This window comes from Dasypus novemcinctus, chromosome 11 (genome assembly GCF_030445035.2).
Source record: "Dasypus novemcinctus isolate mDasNov1 chromosome 11, mDasNov1.1.hap2, whole genome shotgun sequence".
Lineage (NCBI taxonomy): Eukaryota > Metazoa > Chordata > Mammalia > Cingulata > Dasypodidae > Dasypus > Dasypus novemcinctus.
The window spans coordinates 87,599,209-87,618,058 of NC_080683.1; the positions used below are offsets into that span (position 1 = coordinate 87,599,209).

Consider the following 18,850-nt stretch of genomic DNA (forward strand, 5'->3'; position numbering starts at 1 on the left):
AATTTGTTAAAAAAAAAACCTACGAACAACTTTATCCAAAATACTGGGAAAATAAAAAATATATATATATATACATATATATATAATTCTTAGAAAAAAATGACAAAAGTTGACTCAAGCAGAAATAGAAAACTTGAATAGACCCCATCCCTGCCACAAATACAGTTTCACCCACAAAAAACTATATTAAAGTATGAATGGTTTTACAGATGCAATCTATCAAAACTTTAAGAGACTATTTCTATCTAATAAAAATTTGTGCAGAGGGAAAGCTCCATAACTCATTTAACAGGGCAAAGCATGCTTAGAATTTAAATATTAGAATTTGTTTAATATAGAAATTCTCAACAAAATACTAGAAAGTATATACAGCAATGCTTAAAAAAAAAAAAAGCCACTGTGACCAGGAAGGGTTGATTTCAGGTTAACATTAGGAAAAAAAAATTCTTTTAATATAACCTTCCATATCAACAGAGTAAGAAAGAAAAACTGATTACTTCCATACATTGAGGAAAAAAATTTCAGTAAAATTTGATATCCATTCGTAATTAAAAAAAGAAATGTCTTAGCAAACAATATGTGTATGGGGTATTAACCTGATTAAAGTCTATCTACTAATATCCTATAGAAAATTTCATACTTAATGATGAAATACAGAAGTATTCCATCAAGTCAGGAAAAAGACTATTCACATTTTTATTTAATATTATCTTAGAATTTCTAGCCAGTGCAATAAGAAAAAAGAAGTATGAGGATGGGAAAGGAAGTAATAAATTGTTATGTGCAGATGATGATTCAATGTACAGAAAATTGAAGAGAAAATACAAACCATCAGCACTAATAAAAGTTGCTGCATACAATATTGATATACAAAGGTTAATGAAGTTCCTAAATACCAGCAACAGATAATTAGAAGATGTAATTGTTGAAAGATAACACATATTTCACCTGTAAGGTACCTTAAGTATATCTAACAAAATATATGAAATAATTCTATGAAGGAAATTATAAAAGTTTTTTGAAGGGCATAAAAGATTACTAAATAAAATGAGAAACATATCATATTCATAAATGAGACAATTTGATATATTAAAAAACTTCCCAAATGAGTCTATAAATTCAAAGACTTCCAAATAAAATCCCAACAGGGTATCTCACAGAATGAAACAATCTAATTCCTAAAATTAACAAGAGGGAAGTAGACTTGGCTCAATGGATAGAGTGCATATCACATGGGAGGTCCGTGGTTCAAACCCCGGGCCTCCTTGACCTGTGTGGAGCTGGCCCACGGCAGTGCTGATGCGTGCAAGGAGTGCCGTGCCATGCAGGGGTGTCCCTGTGTGAGGGAGCCCCACGTGCAAGGACTGCACCCCATAAGGAGAGCCGCCCAGCGGGAAAGAAAGTGCAGCCTGCCCAGGAATGGCGCTGCACACATCGAGAGCTGACACAATAAGATGCTGCAACAAAAAAAGAAACACAGATTCCTGTCCCGTTGACAACAAGAGAAGCGGACAAAGAAAAACGCAGCAAATAGACACAGAGACCAGAGAACTGGGGTGGGGGGAAGGGGAGAGAAATAAATAAATAAATCTTAAAAAAAAAAAAAGAGACACAGATTCCCATGCCGCTGACAAGAATAGAAGCAGACACAAAAGAACACACAGCGAATGGACACAGAGAGCAGACAACTGGAGGGGAGGAGGAGGGAGAGAAATAAATACAAAATAAATAAATCTTAAAAAAAAATTAACATGAGAGTAAAAGGATCAAGAATTGGGAGGTAGATATGGCTCAAGCATTTGGGCACCTGCCTACCACATGGAGCTCCTGGGTTTTGTTCCCAATGCCTCCTAAAGAAGACGAGCAAGACAGTGAGCTGATATGGTGAGCTGACGCAACCAGATGACATGAGATGACACGATGAAGAAATCACAATGAGAGACACAACAAGCAGGGAGTGGAGGCGGCTCAAGCTACTGGGTACCTTCCTATCACATAGGAGATCCCAGGTTCGGTTCTCATTGCTTCTTAAAAAAAGAAGGTGAGCAAACATAGAGAGCACAGAATGAAGAGACACAGAGAGCAAGCAGCACACACAACAGGGAGGCGGTGGGGAGTAGTGGTGGTAGTAGAATAAATTAATTAAAAAAATAAATCTTTATTAAAAAAAATAGACTGTACATTTTGAAAATGAATAAGGGAAGATCTGCCCCAACATATACCAAGACTTATAAAGCAACAATAATTAAAGTAGTATGATATTAACACAGGGGTACAAGACAGAGGTGGGAATTGAGTGGGGAAAAATACTTTAAAAAAATATGTTGGAAAAACTATACATAGATAAAAAGGAAAATTATATACCTACTATATATCTAACAAATAAAATTTCAGATGAATTAAAGACCTATATGTGAAACATCAATTTTATGTGATTATAAGCCTTACAGATGAATTTTTAAGCAAAAATCTTTCATTACAACAGGATAGGAAAGGACTAGGTACAAAACCAAGCCACAAAGCAAAAGACAGATAAAATTTCCTTGATGATAAATCTGACATAAAAATTAAAGACTTGCAATATACACTTGCTCATAAGAAGGAAGAAAAGAGAAAGGGGCCAGGGAGGGAGGGAAGTAAAAAGGGAGAAAAAAAAAAAAAAAGATTTATTTATTTATTTATTTCTCTCCCCTTACCCCCCACCCCGGTTGTCTGTTCTCTGTGTCTATTTGCTGCATCTTGTTTCTTTGTCGGCTTCTGTTGTTGTCAGCGGCATGGGAATCTGTGTTTCTTTTTGTTGCGTCATCTTGTTGTGTCAGCTCTCCGTGTGTGGGGCGCCATTCTTAGGCAGGCTGCACTTTCTTTCGCACTGGGCAGCTCTCCTTATGGGGCGCACTCCTTGCGCTTGGGGCTCCCCTATGCAGGGGAGACCCCTGCATGGGGCACTCCTTGCACACATCAGCACTGCGCATGGGCCAGCTCCACACGGGTCAAGGAGGCCTGGGATTTGAACCGCAGACCTCCCATGTGGTAGACAGACACCCTAACCACTGGGCCAAGTTCACCGCCCTAAAAAAATTTTTTGAAGACTTCTATAGGACAAGCCCAAACTGGGAGAAAACATTTACAATTCACATAACTGACAGAGGCTTAACATTTAGAATAAGGAACTCTCACAAATAAGAAAAAGACTAATGACCCAATAGAAAATGATCAAAGAACGTGAATAAACAATTCTGAGGTCAAGAAACCCAAATGGCTTCAAACCTATTAATAATGAGGAAATTCAAATTAAACTAAGGAGATACCATTTTTATAGTATGAGAATGGCAAAAAATATAAAATTAGACCTTATCAAATATTGTTGGATAAGGGGAACTATAAACTTTAATGCATTATGGGAATGTAAAGTTAGGTACAATTGTTTTACAGAGCAATTTCACAATAATGGCATTACTGCTATAAGATGGTATTTTTATACCAAAACCCCTCAAATTAAAAAAAAAAAAAAAAAAAGGAGCACTAAGATAACAGGTCTTGTAGGAAAAAGGATTGAGGCAAAGCTTACGCAATTTTGTAAACAGAACACTAAGGAAATTATTCCAGCTCAGTGGGGCTAGAGATGTTACAGTGGATATTAAAAATGCACAGAAAATATTAATAGTAGTATGGAAGTGCAGGTTTTACTTTGATTAGAGGGGAGTTGGCTGGTACTAAGACAAAGCAAGTGGTAGTAGAGCTGTGAGCCAACAAGTTGCCATTATTAAGACAGCTGCAACCTATCATTTTTGGGGTTCAATTCTTAGGGAAGAAGGGAGCACTGGGTGTAGGTACTTATTTTTAGGTATTTAACACAACCAAAAGAACCCTGCTGCCAGTTCAACAGTTGAAAAAGAAGGCTTTCCCTTTTTCTGCTGAAGGCTGTAATTCTACTGCCCCTCCCCTAGAAACACTGCATAAGAAGCAATGAGAGTTCTAAGTAAAACTTTGATTATTCTCTTATTTACCAATTACATATAAACTAAGAAACACTGTTAGCACTTGTGATCTCCTAGTAGAACAGAATGCATATACAAGATAGAAATTACACTTCCATTTTCTTGAACTCTTGCACATAGCCACAAGAAGACAGATATAGACTTCCTAACAATGCAAAAGTGAAAACCACATAAGATTGTAGAGAAACAGATGAAGTGTTGTTCAGTCTCAAAGTGGAACGCAAACAGTTAAAATGAATGACACAGAGCTATATGTGTGAACAGGGGTACATTTCAAAATTATATTGACATAAAAAGATGCTCTATGTCATTAGTTACTAGGGAAATGAAGTTAAAACCACAATGAGATATCACTTCATACCCACTAGGATATCTATAATTTAAAAAGATAAGTATTGGTGAACATATGGTGTCACTGGAACTTTCACACATTGCTGACAGGAATTTAAATAAGTTAGCAGTTTATTAAAAGTTTAGCACAAATTTAACACATGACCCAGCAATTGCACTTCTTGGTATCTACTCGTGAAAATGAAACATACATCCAGGCAAATACTTGTACACAAATGTTCATAGCAGCCCCAAAGTGGAAATAACCCAAGTGTCAATCAACTGGTAAAAGATTAACAAAATGTAGTATTCCTACACAATGGAATAATATTTAGCAGTAAAAGGAACAAAATAGTGATACAGGCTACAACACAGATGAACCTTTAAAACATTATGTCAAACAAAAGAAGCCACACACAAAAGACAAATATTGTATGACTTCATTTATATGCTATGTCCAGAAAAGGCATATCTAGGGACAAGAAAGTGGATTAGTGGTTATTTGGGGTTGGAGGTGAAAAGAGACATGATTACAAATGGGCAGGAGAGATCTTTTTGGAGTGATGGAAACATCCTAAAATTGGACTGTAAAGATGTTTATACAACTCTGTAAATTTGCTATAAACCATTAAATTGCATCACTTAAAATGAGTTTTTACATTATGTAAATTATACCTCAATAAAGTTGTTAAAAAATGTGAATGAAAAAAGCAAGTTACATAATTCTATGCTATTTATATAAAATGTAAAACCTAAAGCAATAGTATATATTATGGACATACATGTATTAGAAACTATAAAATCATATATGGGAACAGTTTATACCAATTTCAGGACAGAGCTTATCTCTAAAAATGTACAAATTGAAAAGGAATGGGAGAGGGAGGATTTCTGGTATAACCATAATGTTAATTTCTTAGGAAAAAAGAAAAAAAAACTCTAGCAAACTCAACCAAATATCAGTATCTCAGTACTGGATACATACAGATGTCTGTTAAGGCATTTTCTGTATACTTGAAAAAAATTCTCACCTTTGCTCAGCTCTGTGTCTTTGTGGACGTCTATCATATTGGCTGGTGTACAGTGAAGTATTTCAGGAGACAGAACCTCAGAATGCAATGTTAACTCAGCTGAGAACTCCTGGGATTCTTCGCTATAGTCCACAGATCCTGATAATGTTCTGCTTAATTAAAGCATATCCTTTATAACAAACCAGATACTGAAACAATAAATTTAGTTCTGAGATCTATAATAAATAATCACTTACACAGAGAAATCATTCTGCTTGAGAATTTCCTGAAGTCTCTTCTGAAAGTTTTTTTCACTCTCTGTTGCTGGCACAAACCTGCGATCTTTGAATTTTAAAAGTGCATTAAAAAAAATGTAGATAGCAAATGAATGAACTATTTTCCTTTCTTCTAAAATAGCTTTAAAAATGTTAGCAATTTCCTATCTTTTTCTGACAATAACACCTAAATATAGTTCTATTATCATATCAAACAAAAGAGAAATGGTTATTATTAAAGTTGTAAAATTAAGCACTTAAACTCAGTAAGAATGTAATATTTTTTAAAAAATGAATAAATTAAATTAAATTTAAAAAGTCAGTAAAAGATTAAGTTCTACAAATATTACCTAAATCTAAAGCAGAAAAGCATTATTCTCTACTTACAAATGTATCATATACCCTTAACCTAGAACTTTCCCCCCTTATGAAATATAGTATTTTTATTCACAAATGCATAAAAGGCACTGGAATTTATCAAAGCATTTTTAGTGCTTACAATATTACAATAAAAATAAAAATTTTAAATTGGACTCAATATAGGCTTACTGCCTATATAATTGTCTTTTATTATTTTACTCTTATTTTTTTTTAAATTTTGTTTATCCATGGTATTTATTTAAGACTCCTCAAATTTTTTCTAAATGTAGCAGGGTTTAATAATAAATAAAATGAATATTTTCTTCAGAGGTATATATGATGATTAAAGTGAGAGTTTATACAACATACCCAGAACATACTTTGGGATCAGTATTTCATGGGTTACCTTTTCAGAGCTTAATGAACTAAACAGAATATTTCTAAGCTGGGATTCATGATCTTCTGTGAGTTTTCTCTAGCTCATCTGGAAATACAGTAGACTGGAAAATACTAGAGGATGAAAAAGGAGCAAAAAGGACGGGCAAGGGAACAAGGTAGAGTATAGTGAAAACCAAGGACACTGAAAATGTCATTTTATTATGGGAAGAGAAAAGTAATGGGTGATACTTTGGAAATAGCCATAAAAGTAAAGAACTACTGGTTGTAGGGCAATGAGGATAGGAAAAAATAAAGAGAAAATTTAAAAATAATTTGAAAAGTACAATAAGGTAAAAACTCACTGGCTTAAATATTAACATTAAAATATTTGGTTTTAAAAGATCATCAGAATATTATCAGGTTTATACCTTGTGATTCAGGTTGGCTTATTTGAGATGTTTCATTTTTGTTTCTTCGTCGCTGCTTTTCGTCTTCCCAGATGGCCTGAAGACCAGGGTTTCCCCCAATCTGAGCTGTAATCAGAACAATAGTTCAATATTACAAGGAAGAAATTGAAAAAATACTTCCTCAAAAGAGTAATCCCAAGCTTTTCTTTAATAAATATTGCCTTTTAAGAAAAATAATTGCCTACATTGTGAAATACAACAGACTTAGAAACTGTCCCAATCTATACTTCTTTGTTACTCCTTTTACGGTTTTCTCTCTATTGGCCCCCCAAAACCCAGCAAGTAAAGTCAAACAACCACCATTCTAAGGTCCACAGGATGGAGGAATACAGTATGAATTAGAGTGGACTTACTGATATTCCATTCATGAACTAATGTGATTAGTAATCAAAGAAAATGTGGCAATGGTATGGAGAACGTGGCCATGGTAGCTGCTGGGGGGTAGGAAGTGGGAGGAAGAGATGTGATGTGGGGGCATTTTTGGGGGTTGGAGTTGTCCTGGGTGGTGCTGCAGAGACAGTTACCAGACATTTTATGTCCTCCCATGGCCCACTGGGTGGACTGTGGGAGAGTGGGCTATGGTGTTGACCATTGACCATGAGGTACAGCGGTGCTCAGAGATGTATTCACCAAGTGTAATGAATGTCTCATGATGATGAAGGAGGTTGTTGTTATGGGGGGAGGAGTGAGGTGAGGGGGGTGGGGGGTATACGGGTACCTCATATTTTTTTAACGTAACATTAAAAAAATAAAGACAAAAATAAATAAATAAAGACAGCCAATAGATCTAAGAGCCCACACCTTAGTATATAATCTGGGAATAAAAGAATGAAAAGGCAGAGTATATTAAATTCTATTATACTGGCTAATTTTATTGTCACATTTGCTTTAGGTTCATATCTATGCAAACAAACTCATATAAATGAATAAGTAAATGAAAAGTTAATGACTATTGCACTAGAGGTACAGCAGAAAATCCTTTTAACATTTTGTTAAATTTAACATAAAATGTTAAATTGTTAAATCCTTCTACAACATCTTATTTCCTTAGTAATGTTTTCTTCCCTATTTTTCCACTCTACTTTGGCCATTAATTTAAAAAAAAAAGACATATTAAAAACAAGTGTGTATATACCTTCAATGTCCAACCGATTTAAGATATCAGCAGCTACAGCATCCACTTCTAATTCACAGGTACTCTGTGGTTCAACACCTTCCAGTATTAAAGAGCTATAAAAAACACATTTTAAAAATTTTGAGCAAATTTTGTGAAGATTTTTCTTACTTATACAGTATTTCATGTTTAGGTGGTAACCTGAAAATCACTATGACATAGATTACATTAAATTAATTCACCATTATTCATGACAATTGATATTGTGTACCTACTTACAAAGAAATGAAAAATGGAAAGAAAAATATAAAACCTATTGTATTGACACCCCTATTGAAATTCTTTTGCAGTATATTCTACATATATTATTAGTTTATTATATTTTATACAATATACAATATTTTGAATAAGACAATCATATCCAGGGCAGAATGAGATATATAATAGAGGGACAAAAGAGGCATGTATCAAGAACCATATACATATATAGTTATCCAGAGGTATTCTCAATAATTACAGGTGGCTCAAAAAAAATGAGGAGAAAATATGTACTAAGAGGCAAGGCAAGGTGAACATACTGAAAAGTGAACAAACGCTATTTTCTCTCTGACCTCAACTACTGCTGGGAAGTGGACATGGCTCAACTGATAGAGCATCTGCCTACCACATAGGAAGTCCAGGGTTCAATCCCCGGGGCCTCCTGACCCGTGTGGTGAGCTGGCTCATGCGCAGTGCTGCTGCCACGTGCAAGGAGTGCCATGCCATGCAGGGGTATCCCCGTGCAGGGGTACCCCACGTGCAAGGAGTGTACCCTGCAAGGAGAGCCGCCCTGCATAAAAAAAGGGCAGCCAGCCCAGGAGTGGCACCGCACACATAGAGCTGACACAGCAAGATGACGCAACAAAAAAGAGATGCAGTTTCCCAGTGCTGCTGGATAACCTAAGCGGACTCAGAAGAACACACAGCGAAGGGACACAGAAGACAATGGAGGGGAACAGGAGAGAAATAAGTAAAATAAATCTTAAAAAAACAAAACAAAAACTACTGCTAAGATGGGGAATGTCTAAAAATCCTCCATAACTATAGAATTGACAAACTACATGAATGCTTAACAATGGGATCATGGTTAGCAAAACTGGTGATTTTATGAGAACTATAGAGGGTTATTCACCATTAATGCACTCTGAATTAAAAGCATTTTTGTTTTTCAACAGTGCTACAAAAAAGATTAAGAAGTGACAGAACTGTCCCTGTTTGATAGAATGAATAGACACAATATCTAGCATAGCTCCAAAATCTAGATCCTTCTAACAAATGGACACCAGGTAAAAAGAAGAGATCAATGGTTTTACTTGAAAGTGATAGATTTTATGAATATTTTGATTCAAAATTTTTTATTATTTTAAGAGAAATATATTAGCAAAACCTCATTTTCCATTATGTATCCCTAAGGAAACGGTTGATGGAACATCATAAATTTTGTTGAACCATTGAATTTTTACAATTCAAGTACATATACACATATATCTTACAAAAATTTATTCACACACGAACAAACATGAACAATTAACTGTGTAGAAAAATTGTGAACTTAGAAAAAAAACATGCATATCATTGTATAGGGCTTCCATATGTCACCCCACCACCACCACCTTGCATTGTTGTGAAACTCCTGTTACTAACTATGAAGAGCATCTTCAAAATATTACTGTTAACTATAGCCCATACCTTATATTTGGTATATTTTCCTCCCAACCCACCCTATTATTAACACCATATTAGTATTATAGTTTTATTATAGTTCATGAGATAAAGTTCTCGTATTTGTCCTGTTAGCCACAGTCCACCTTCTACCACAGATTCCCTGTATTATACAGTCCCATGCTTTGTACAATCCATTCAAAGTGTACACTCAGTGGCTCTCATTTTCATTAGAGTTGTGCTGTCATCACCTCCGTCATCTTTAGAATGCTTTCACTACTACAAAAGGAAAAATTTCCATACCCTTTTATATCCCCCTGTAGTTGTTTCTTAGAATTGATATATCTTCTTTGCCAGGGCTGCAAAAATATCACAATATTACTGTTAATTATCATCCATAAGTTACATCAGTTGTAATTTTCCTGTGTATCACCATATACTTAACACACTGTAAAAAGAAAACTTCGTAAAATCAAAACATAAAAATATACTTAACATTCTCTTATTTATACTATTAACCACAATCTTCATCCACTACCCAAATCACGATGTTACATATACCCTAGATTATTCTCTAGGTTCCTATCAATTGACATTTATGTCCATGGACTATCCCTTTCAGCCACAATCACATTTATAAATCAGTAGGGTTAGCTGTACTCACTATGTTACCATTAACTCCATTCACTTCCACACTTTTACAATAAATCTTATTAAAAATTCTATATACACTGAGCATCAGCTCCCATTCTCAACCCATATTCTATTTCGTAGTAACCTATACTCTAGAGTTAAACTCATCATATTTAGTTCATATTAGTGAAACCATACAATGTTTGTCCTTTTGCATTTGGCTTATTTCACTCAACATAATATCCTCAAGGTTCATCCATATTTCATATACATCCCTATTTCATTCCTTCTTGTAGCTGAATGGTATTCCAATGTGTGTGTGTGTATATATATACAACCACATTTTGTTTAGTCATTTATCAGTTGATAGACTCTTGGGATGGTTCTATCTACACACCTTTTTATCATTGATAGAGAAGGGAAGTATTAGTCAATCCATCACAATCTAGCCCTTTCACCTTTAGAAAAAATAATTATCAATGTAGATTGTCTTCTTCTTTCATATAATTTAATAAAATCATTTTTGCCCTGTATCTGAAGTACCAGATAAAACAGTTTATAGTCAACAGTTTTCTCTTTCTTATACTAAAGAGTTCTGGAATATGAGAGAACTTTATTGTAAATGTCAAGGATGAATTTTCCAGAAGTAGCACATTTGCAACAAAGGAGGAAACACTAGCAAACAATATTTTTTTTAAAAAGTGATCTCACAGTAGAAATTTACAACTATTTCTTGCTCCTATTACAAAACTACTTCAGACATTCAGAACAAGAGATGTTCCCAGGAAAAGGAAACAGTTTTCAAAATTAAAAGTTTGTTTCCAGTAGGTAGAAAAAGTGTGAGCAAAAAGTTAGTCAGCAAATACATATAGAACATTCACTTTAGTCATGAAAGGTAGATAAAGACTACAACGGTAATTAGACAATTGTGCCTTGAGTATTTCTTTCTGTTCATAGCTTAACACGAGTTTACTAATTAGAATTACTGAGGATGGATCTCAGATATATGTAATTTTAAAAATCTCTCCAGATGATTCTAACGGGAAGCTAGGGTAAAGATTACTGCAATAGACCCTCAGTTTTGGAGATTTAACATTCTTGAAAGTGACAATGAAGGTTCATTGTCATTGAGAGTGACAATGAAGTGGTAATTTACATTGAGCTAGCAAGTAGGGTTAGTGGAGCTGTTAATTCAGTACCCCCACCTCTTTATAAATTTGTTGCTTTCTATGTGTTATGGGCCTTATAATAACGCTTGTGAGAGGATATAAAACACTTCTTGATTAAAAAATGCATTCAAAAAGAAGGTGCCAATGCTGGGCAAAGAAATGACAGTAACAAAATCTAAGAGAGCACAGATTTATGGCAAAATTTTTTTACATGATCTATTATTTGTACTTGAGGAAATGGTGGATTTTCATGCATTTAATTTAAAACAAGCATGACAAAAACATAAAAATATGGGAGAATCTGAGCCAAAATATTTTTATAACAAAAATGTTTTGTGTGCTCTATATATCTCTCAAAAATAAGTAAAAAATATATTAAAAAAATGACTATATTATAAATTCTAATTCTGAATAACTTGTCTAATTTTACTAGTTTTCCCACTTGTATCTGTATTTATAAGTTGTACAACCCTTCAAAGTAAAAAAAAAATGGGCTCCTTAAAAACATTCTAAAATCCAAATTTCTCATTATAATACACAGGATTTCCCAAATTTACTCCTAAACTATGAAACGTTACCATAGTCTTATGACATAATGAGAAAGAAGTTTCCTACAAAAAGTCTTCAAACTATAAACAAGCTTTGATTTCCATTAATCATGAAAAAACTAAAAAACTAAAAAAAAAACCTAAGTTACTAAATGTAGAACTTCGAAAACTAGGGAAGCCAGTGAGTAGGTAAAAGTACTTGCGTCAGGTTGATAATATTCCCTCTAAACTTCATACCATTTGAACATGATTATAAACAAACTTCATGGCATCTGAGAAGAAACTAAGAATTACCTGGCGGGGGGTGGGGGGTGGTGGTGTGTGTGTGTAACAATCAAGAAGTCCTGACACCTATTGTTAACAAGTAGAACCTCAAGGTAAGGTAAGTAACAGGCCATCTATATTATTCTAAAGTCTTCAAAGTCTCATTCTGGCATAATATCCCAATCGTAAAACAATGTTTATTTCCATCAATACTTAATGTGGTTCTTCCTTAATTTTTAGGGATTAACAAGCTCCAAGTTTTCTAAAATATGGAGATTTTGTTAAGTATATATTAAGATCTTAGAGTATATAAATTAAATTCCAAACAAATATTTTAAATTTGAATTTATCTTCAATTAATTAATTCACATTTTCTTATGAAATAAAAAATATATTTAACTAATAAGCTTTTCTACTTTTCACTCTTCATAAAAGATATCTACTGAAAAAGCATCAGGTAGGGAACAAATGTAGTTCAAGTGGTTGAACGCCTGCCTCCCACATACAAGGTCTTGGGTTTGATCTCCAGTACCTCCTAAAAATGAACAAACAAATGAAAAAACCAACTCTCATTGGGGAGCGAATATAGCCCAGTGATTGAGCATCTGTTTCCCATGTACGAGGTCCTGAGTTCAATTGCTGGTACCTCCTAAAAAAAAATCATCAGGTAACTTATGTGTAGTGAAAAGAGGAAAACCATAACTATCCTGCCCATATCCAACTGATCAACAACAGGATCAAGAAAAAAGTTTGTGGTATAAAACAGAAATCTTAGTTCTATGTAGAAAAGCTATTAATAGATAATTTGGGCAGGTACTGATTACATATCTGATTTATACTAAGGAAACCTAAGAATGTGGAATATATATTACCTAGGGAAAAATTCGAATCAGTAATGAAATAGTTAAAAGAAATTACCAATCATATTATTCATATCCATAACATATGTGGGGATTGAATTATGTACCCTACAAAAGACATGCTCAGATCTTAATCTGTGTTCCTGTGGGTGTGAACCCATTTGGAAACAGGCTCTTTTGAAGATATTATTAGTTAAATTGTGGCCAACTTGAATTATACTGGGTCCTAATCCTTAAAACAGGAGGCCTTACAGAGGAAATTTAGATGCAGTTAGTCAGTAGAAGTCAGAAGTTAAAAGAAGTGAGAGAGAGAGAGATTACCATGTGACAGCGGACTGCTATCACCAGAACACTACTGACTCCTGCAGAAAGCATGGCCTTGCCAACATCTTGATTTTGAACTTCTAGCTTTCAAAATTGTGAAATAATAAATGCTTATTGTTTAAGCCAACCCACTTGTGGTATATGTTGTAGCAGCTCTGGCAAACTAAGACATCATGCCAACCTATTTTTTTTTCTGTAAATACTCAATATTTAGAAATTTGAGGGACAATTTTTTATTAAAAATATTTGCAACATCAGTTTTAAATTGCTGTTTTACTTCTAAATGTGATTTTTACTTGACACAGGATATCAATTTAGAATGCATGATGAAAAATGGATGCTAGTAGGACCTATAAAGTCTACCCCCAGATTCCTTTCATTAATTAGAGGGTATATACAAATTGAGTAGAAAATTGAGTAGTTTCATGATCTGCTTTTCAAATCCACCATTCAATGTAACATAATGTTGAGATTTGTGTTTTGAATAAATGTACGGATTAGAAAAACCCAATATATAATAAAAGATTAAAATTAAATTATGCAGAAGCAGATGTGGCTCAAGCAATTGAGCCCCCACCTACCACACAGGAGGTCCCTGTTTGGTGCCCAGTTCCTCCTAAAAGAAGACAGTGAGCTGGTGTGACAGGCAGGCACAGCAAGCTGATGCTATAAGATGATGCACCAAGAGACACAAGAAGAAAAGCATGAGAGACACAACAAAACAGGGAACAGAAGTGACTCAAGCGATCAGGCGCCTCTCTCCCATGTTGGAGGTCCCAGATTCAGTTCCTGGTGCCTCCTAGAAAGGATGACCAAGATAGTGAGCTTAAGTGACAGGCAGGAGCAGTGAGCTGACACAACAAGATAATGCCACAAGAGATACAAGGAGAAAAAAACATAATGAGAGACACAACAAAGCAGGGAACAGAAGTGGCTCAAGTGATTAGGCACCTCCCTCCTACATCAGAGGTCCCAGGTTTGGTTCTGACGCCTCCTAAAAGAAACAAGGAGGATGAACAGACAGAGCAAGGGCAAACAGCTGGGGTGTGTGTGTGTGTGTAAATAAGTAAACAAAATAACTCTTTTTTTTTAAAAAATGAAATTATGGTAACCATGGACCATAAGGTCATATATAAATAAGGCTTTCTTTCTCTATACAACATTAACTAACCTTGGTATTTCATCTTCTTCCCACCGAAATAAAGTACCACCACTAAGGGAATTTCCTGGTAACCGATCCTTACAGAATCCAGTTGCACACAATGTATCACCTAGGAACAGAAAAGTAGAAGGAAATAAATTATTTTCATTTGCATACAATTACTCTTTAATATATACAGCCTATGCGACTAGTTCCTAAAATTTTGTTCTAAATATTCATAAGTATACATAAACACATAGTTGAGAGTAAGGGTTCTAAACTAAAAGGGGTAAAAAGTATTTCCAATAAATGGATATGTGTGAGGGAAGTGGATGTGGCTCAAGTGATAAGGCCTCCACCTACCATATGGAAGGACCCAGTTTCCATCCCTGGGGCCTCCTGGTGAAAAAGAAGAGAAAGTATGCCCGCGCAGTGAGCCAAGTGCCTGCTTGAGTGCCATGTGGTGAGCCAGTGCCCACGCAAGTGAGTCGCGCAGCAAGACGATACAACAAAAGAGAGACAAAGGGAAGAGTCAAGGTGAAGTGCAACAGAGACAAGGAACTGAGGTGGTGTAATTAACAGGGAACCTCTCTCCACATCAGAGGTCCCCAGGATCAAATCCTGATGAATCCTAGAGGAGAAAGATGAGAAGATAAAAAGAGAAATAGATATAGAAGATCACACAGCAAATGGACACAGACAGCAAAAACAGCAGGGTGGGGGAGGGGAAGAAAAAGTACAATAAAGCTGTACTCAAACCTTTAAAAAAAATAGATATATGGGAAAAGATGCCTAAAATACATTCATGCTAGAATAAAAATATTATACATTTAATTGTGCTATTGTAGCAGATATGCTTAAAATCTCACTTTAAAACAAAGATGAATTAAGAATTTTTATGAAGAACTTTAAACTCCTAGGGTACTCTGTATGAACCTCAACTAAAAATTCAATGGAAATCAGATTTCCCATAAAACTCAAAACATACTTTGATACTTAATCCCTGGACAAAAAGAAAATACACAACGTATTCCAGAAGTAAGGAAAATAACTGCGAGTAGAAATTTGGAGCAAATTCAAATGCAATTTGACCTGCAGATGAAGAAAGAACCATGTTTTTCTGCTTCCGAAAGTGTTTCAGTTTCAAAAAGTGAACCCTATGGTCATGTATTGGAAGTAGCCTTTAAGTTTTAGCATCTTTACTGTTATCTCTTGGGAGAATTTAAGTTTTCAGAAAAGAGAAAGCCTGAATGAGTGACATTAGACCTTAATATTAAGATATACATGTTAAATTCACAATCATCTCTATCTAAATTGAATACATTGGTTTTATTTCATTTTCTTGATCACAAAAATGGTAATAGTTAGAATGATTAAGATATTAACATCTTGCTATTTCAACAAAACACATGCCAAAACATGTAGCTCATCTTATATACCTTCAGAAGTTTTTAAAGGTTTTGCTATAGTATGGATGGGGCATTAAATGAAATTATTTTCTAAGTTGCAAGTATTATAAATATTATTTCCCAATAAATTTATATGAATAAACAACCTACAAGTTTACTGATTCTAATTTACCTATCACATAAAATTCACATTTTATGTATATTTAAAATATATATATATATATTTTTAAAAGATACTTAGATTACATAAATGTTACATAATAAATAAAGGGGATTCCCATATGCCCCCCTCCCTATATCCCCCACATTTTCCCTCATCAACAACATCCTTCATTAGTGTTGTACATTTGTTACAATTGATGAACACATTCTGGAGCATTGCTACTAAGCACAGATTACAGTTTACATTGTAGTTTACACTCTCTCCCACCCAATCTTGCAGGTTATGGAAAGATATACAGTGGCCTGTATCTGTCATTGCAATGTCATTTAGGACAATTCCCAAGTCCCGAAAATGCCCCCATATTATACCTACTCTTCCCTCTCCCTAACCTCAGAACCTCCAGTGGCCACTGCCTCCACATCAATGATACAAATTATTACATTGTGAGAGTCACAGTAAGTGTGTTAGAATACCAGTAAGTCTACTTTTATGTACATTTTATATACTGTTTTAGCATGCATTTGTAACAAAGAACATAGTAACTCCCTAATTTAAATATAAACATGCATGTGTATATAAGTATAAAATTTCTTTACAGTTGTGGATGTTAACGAATCACGATATAAAATGCCTCTGTGTGCTCTAAATATTTGCTTTATTTAAGCACTTCTACACATTTCACTTTAAAAGTAATTAGCATCATTTCCATTTCATTTGACAACTGGTTATATAACTGAATGCTGAGACAAAATTGTATATGCATATATAACACTAAAATTTTAAAATCTTTTCCACTTTTGAATTCACTCTTTCAAGAAGATTACACTAGCATTAAGTATTATGTTAACTTGTTTTATAAGATAAAATGTTATTTTAGGCATATGTATGTAATAGATATATTTATTTACTGTAAGAACTTTACTGTCATTTAGCTGTCATATGTCTGAGATACATGACAAACTTAAATACAAGAAATGAATCACCTATCCTTTCCATGATTTCAGTAGAGCCTTTTATCCAAAACCAAAAAAAATGAAGGAAATTTAGTATGAGGAATTAAGATATAACTTTTATTTCATAATACTTGCAATTTCCCTACTTTTAATCTCCCCCCACTAAATTTCGCATACTTATTTTCAAATTTGTACAACTTTTCCATATCTTGGGAAAAATCCATTTTAACTTCCATTCTGCTTATTTAACTTTTACAACTAAAGGAAATGGTTATAACTATATTTGCTAATTACAAGTTTTTGCTCATCCTTTTTCACTTATTGGAAAGACATTTTTAATTCTGAAAATTACCTTCTTTTCTATAAATACCTCCTCTACATACTTAGAACCTCTTCCATTCCTCAATCCTTCTAGAACTCTCAACTATACACTGATAACCAACCCATTAATTTTTTTGTTTTTTTAGGAGATACCAGAGATTGAACCCAGGATCCACACATGGGAAGCAGTGCTCAACCACTGAGCGACATCTGCTTCCACAATGAGAGCTGGTTTTTTTGTTTGTTTGCTTTAAGAGGTATGGGGGATTGAACCCGGGACCTCTACATGGGAAGTAGGTACTCAACTACTTGAGCTATATCCACTCCCATCTTCTTTTTTAAATAAGCTTTTAATTTGGAATACATACAGTTGACAGAAAAGTTGCAATGATAGTACAGAGAATTCTCATATCTTTTCACCCATTTTCTTTTCCCACTATTATTTTATATTACCATGGTAATTTGTTAAAACAAAGAAACTGACATTGGTATATTACTATTACATTAACCTCCTGATCTAGGACCCAATTAGGACTCACTTCATGTAGTTGTCAGGTCTCCCCAGTCTCCTTTGGTCTGTTTCTTAGTCTTTCCTTGATTTTCAAAACCTTAACAATCATGAGCACTGGCCAGATTACCTGTAGAATGTCCCCAAATCTGAATTTGTCCGATGCTTTTCTTATTATTAGAGTGGGATTATGAACTTTTGGAAAAAAATACCACAGAGGTGAAGTGTTCGTTACATTACAGGAGAGGGGAGACAATATCACATTCCATCACTGGTAATATTAGCCACTATTACTTGGTTAAGATAGTGTTTGACAAGTTTCTCTACCATAAAATTAGAATTAGATTTGTCATAATCTATGTTCCATCCTTGGACCCCTTCAATCTCCTATTCATGTGTGTGTACATGTGTGTTTAGCTTACAAAATTAAAGTTCACTCTTTGTGATGTACAGTTCTGTGAGTTTGACAAATGCAGAGTCATGTATCCAGACAAATGCATGGAGTCATGTATCCAAGACAACAGTATTATACTGAACAATTCCTTTACCCTGAAAGTTTTCCTGTGTATCCCCTTCGTGGTCAGTGATTCCCCTCTTCCTCAACCCCTGGCAAACACTAATCTGTTTTTCATTTCTATAGTTTTGCCTTTTCTAGAACGTCATTTGTATGAAATCACACAATATAGCATTTTGGGTCTGGCTTCTTTCGTTTAGTGAAATGCATTTAATATCCACATATGTTGCCTGAGTCAACAGCATTTTTTTTTTTTTAAATCACTGAACAGTATTCTACTCTATGGCTATTCCACAGTTTATTCGTTCCCCTGTTGAAGTGGACATCTTGATTGCTACTCTTTTTTAACAATTATGAATAAACCTGCTATAAACATTTTACATAAACGTTTTTATGTGGACCTAAGTTTC

At 34.4% G+C, this 18,850-nt stretch overlaps 1 protein-coding gene across 4 annotated transcripts in view; it reads right to left on the reverse strand.

The window, feature by feature from the left end:
* Positions 1-18,850, reverse strand: part of REV3L (REV3 like, DNA directed polymerase zeta catalytic subunit) — a 254,937-nt gene that overhangs the window by 139,908 nt on the left and 96,179 nt on the right. For all 4 annotated transcript variants that reach the window (XR_009188015.2, XM_058307291.2, XM_058307290.2 and 1 more), the window contains 5 exons: positions 14,603-14,702; positions 7,954-8,048; positions 6,780-6,884; positions 5,596-5,680; positions 5,360-5,508 (listed from right to left, as the gene is read on the reverse strand). Coding sequence is in view for 3 of the 4 variants with exons in the window: in XM_058307291.2 (XP_058163274.1) it covers positions 5,360-5,508; positions 5,596-5,680; positions 6,780-6,884; positions 7,954-8,048; positions 14,603-14,702 (534 nt within the window). In the remaining variant the exon portion in view is untranslated. The remainder of the gene's footprint in view (positions 1-5,359; positions 5,509-5,595; positions 5,681-6,779; positions 6,885-7,953; positions 8,049-14,602; positions 14,703-18,850) is intronic.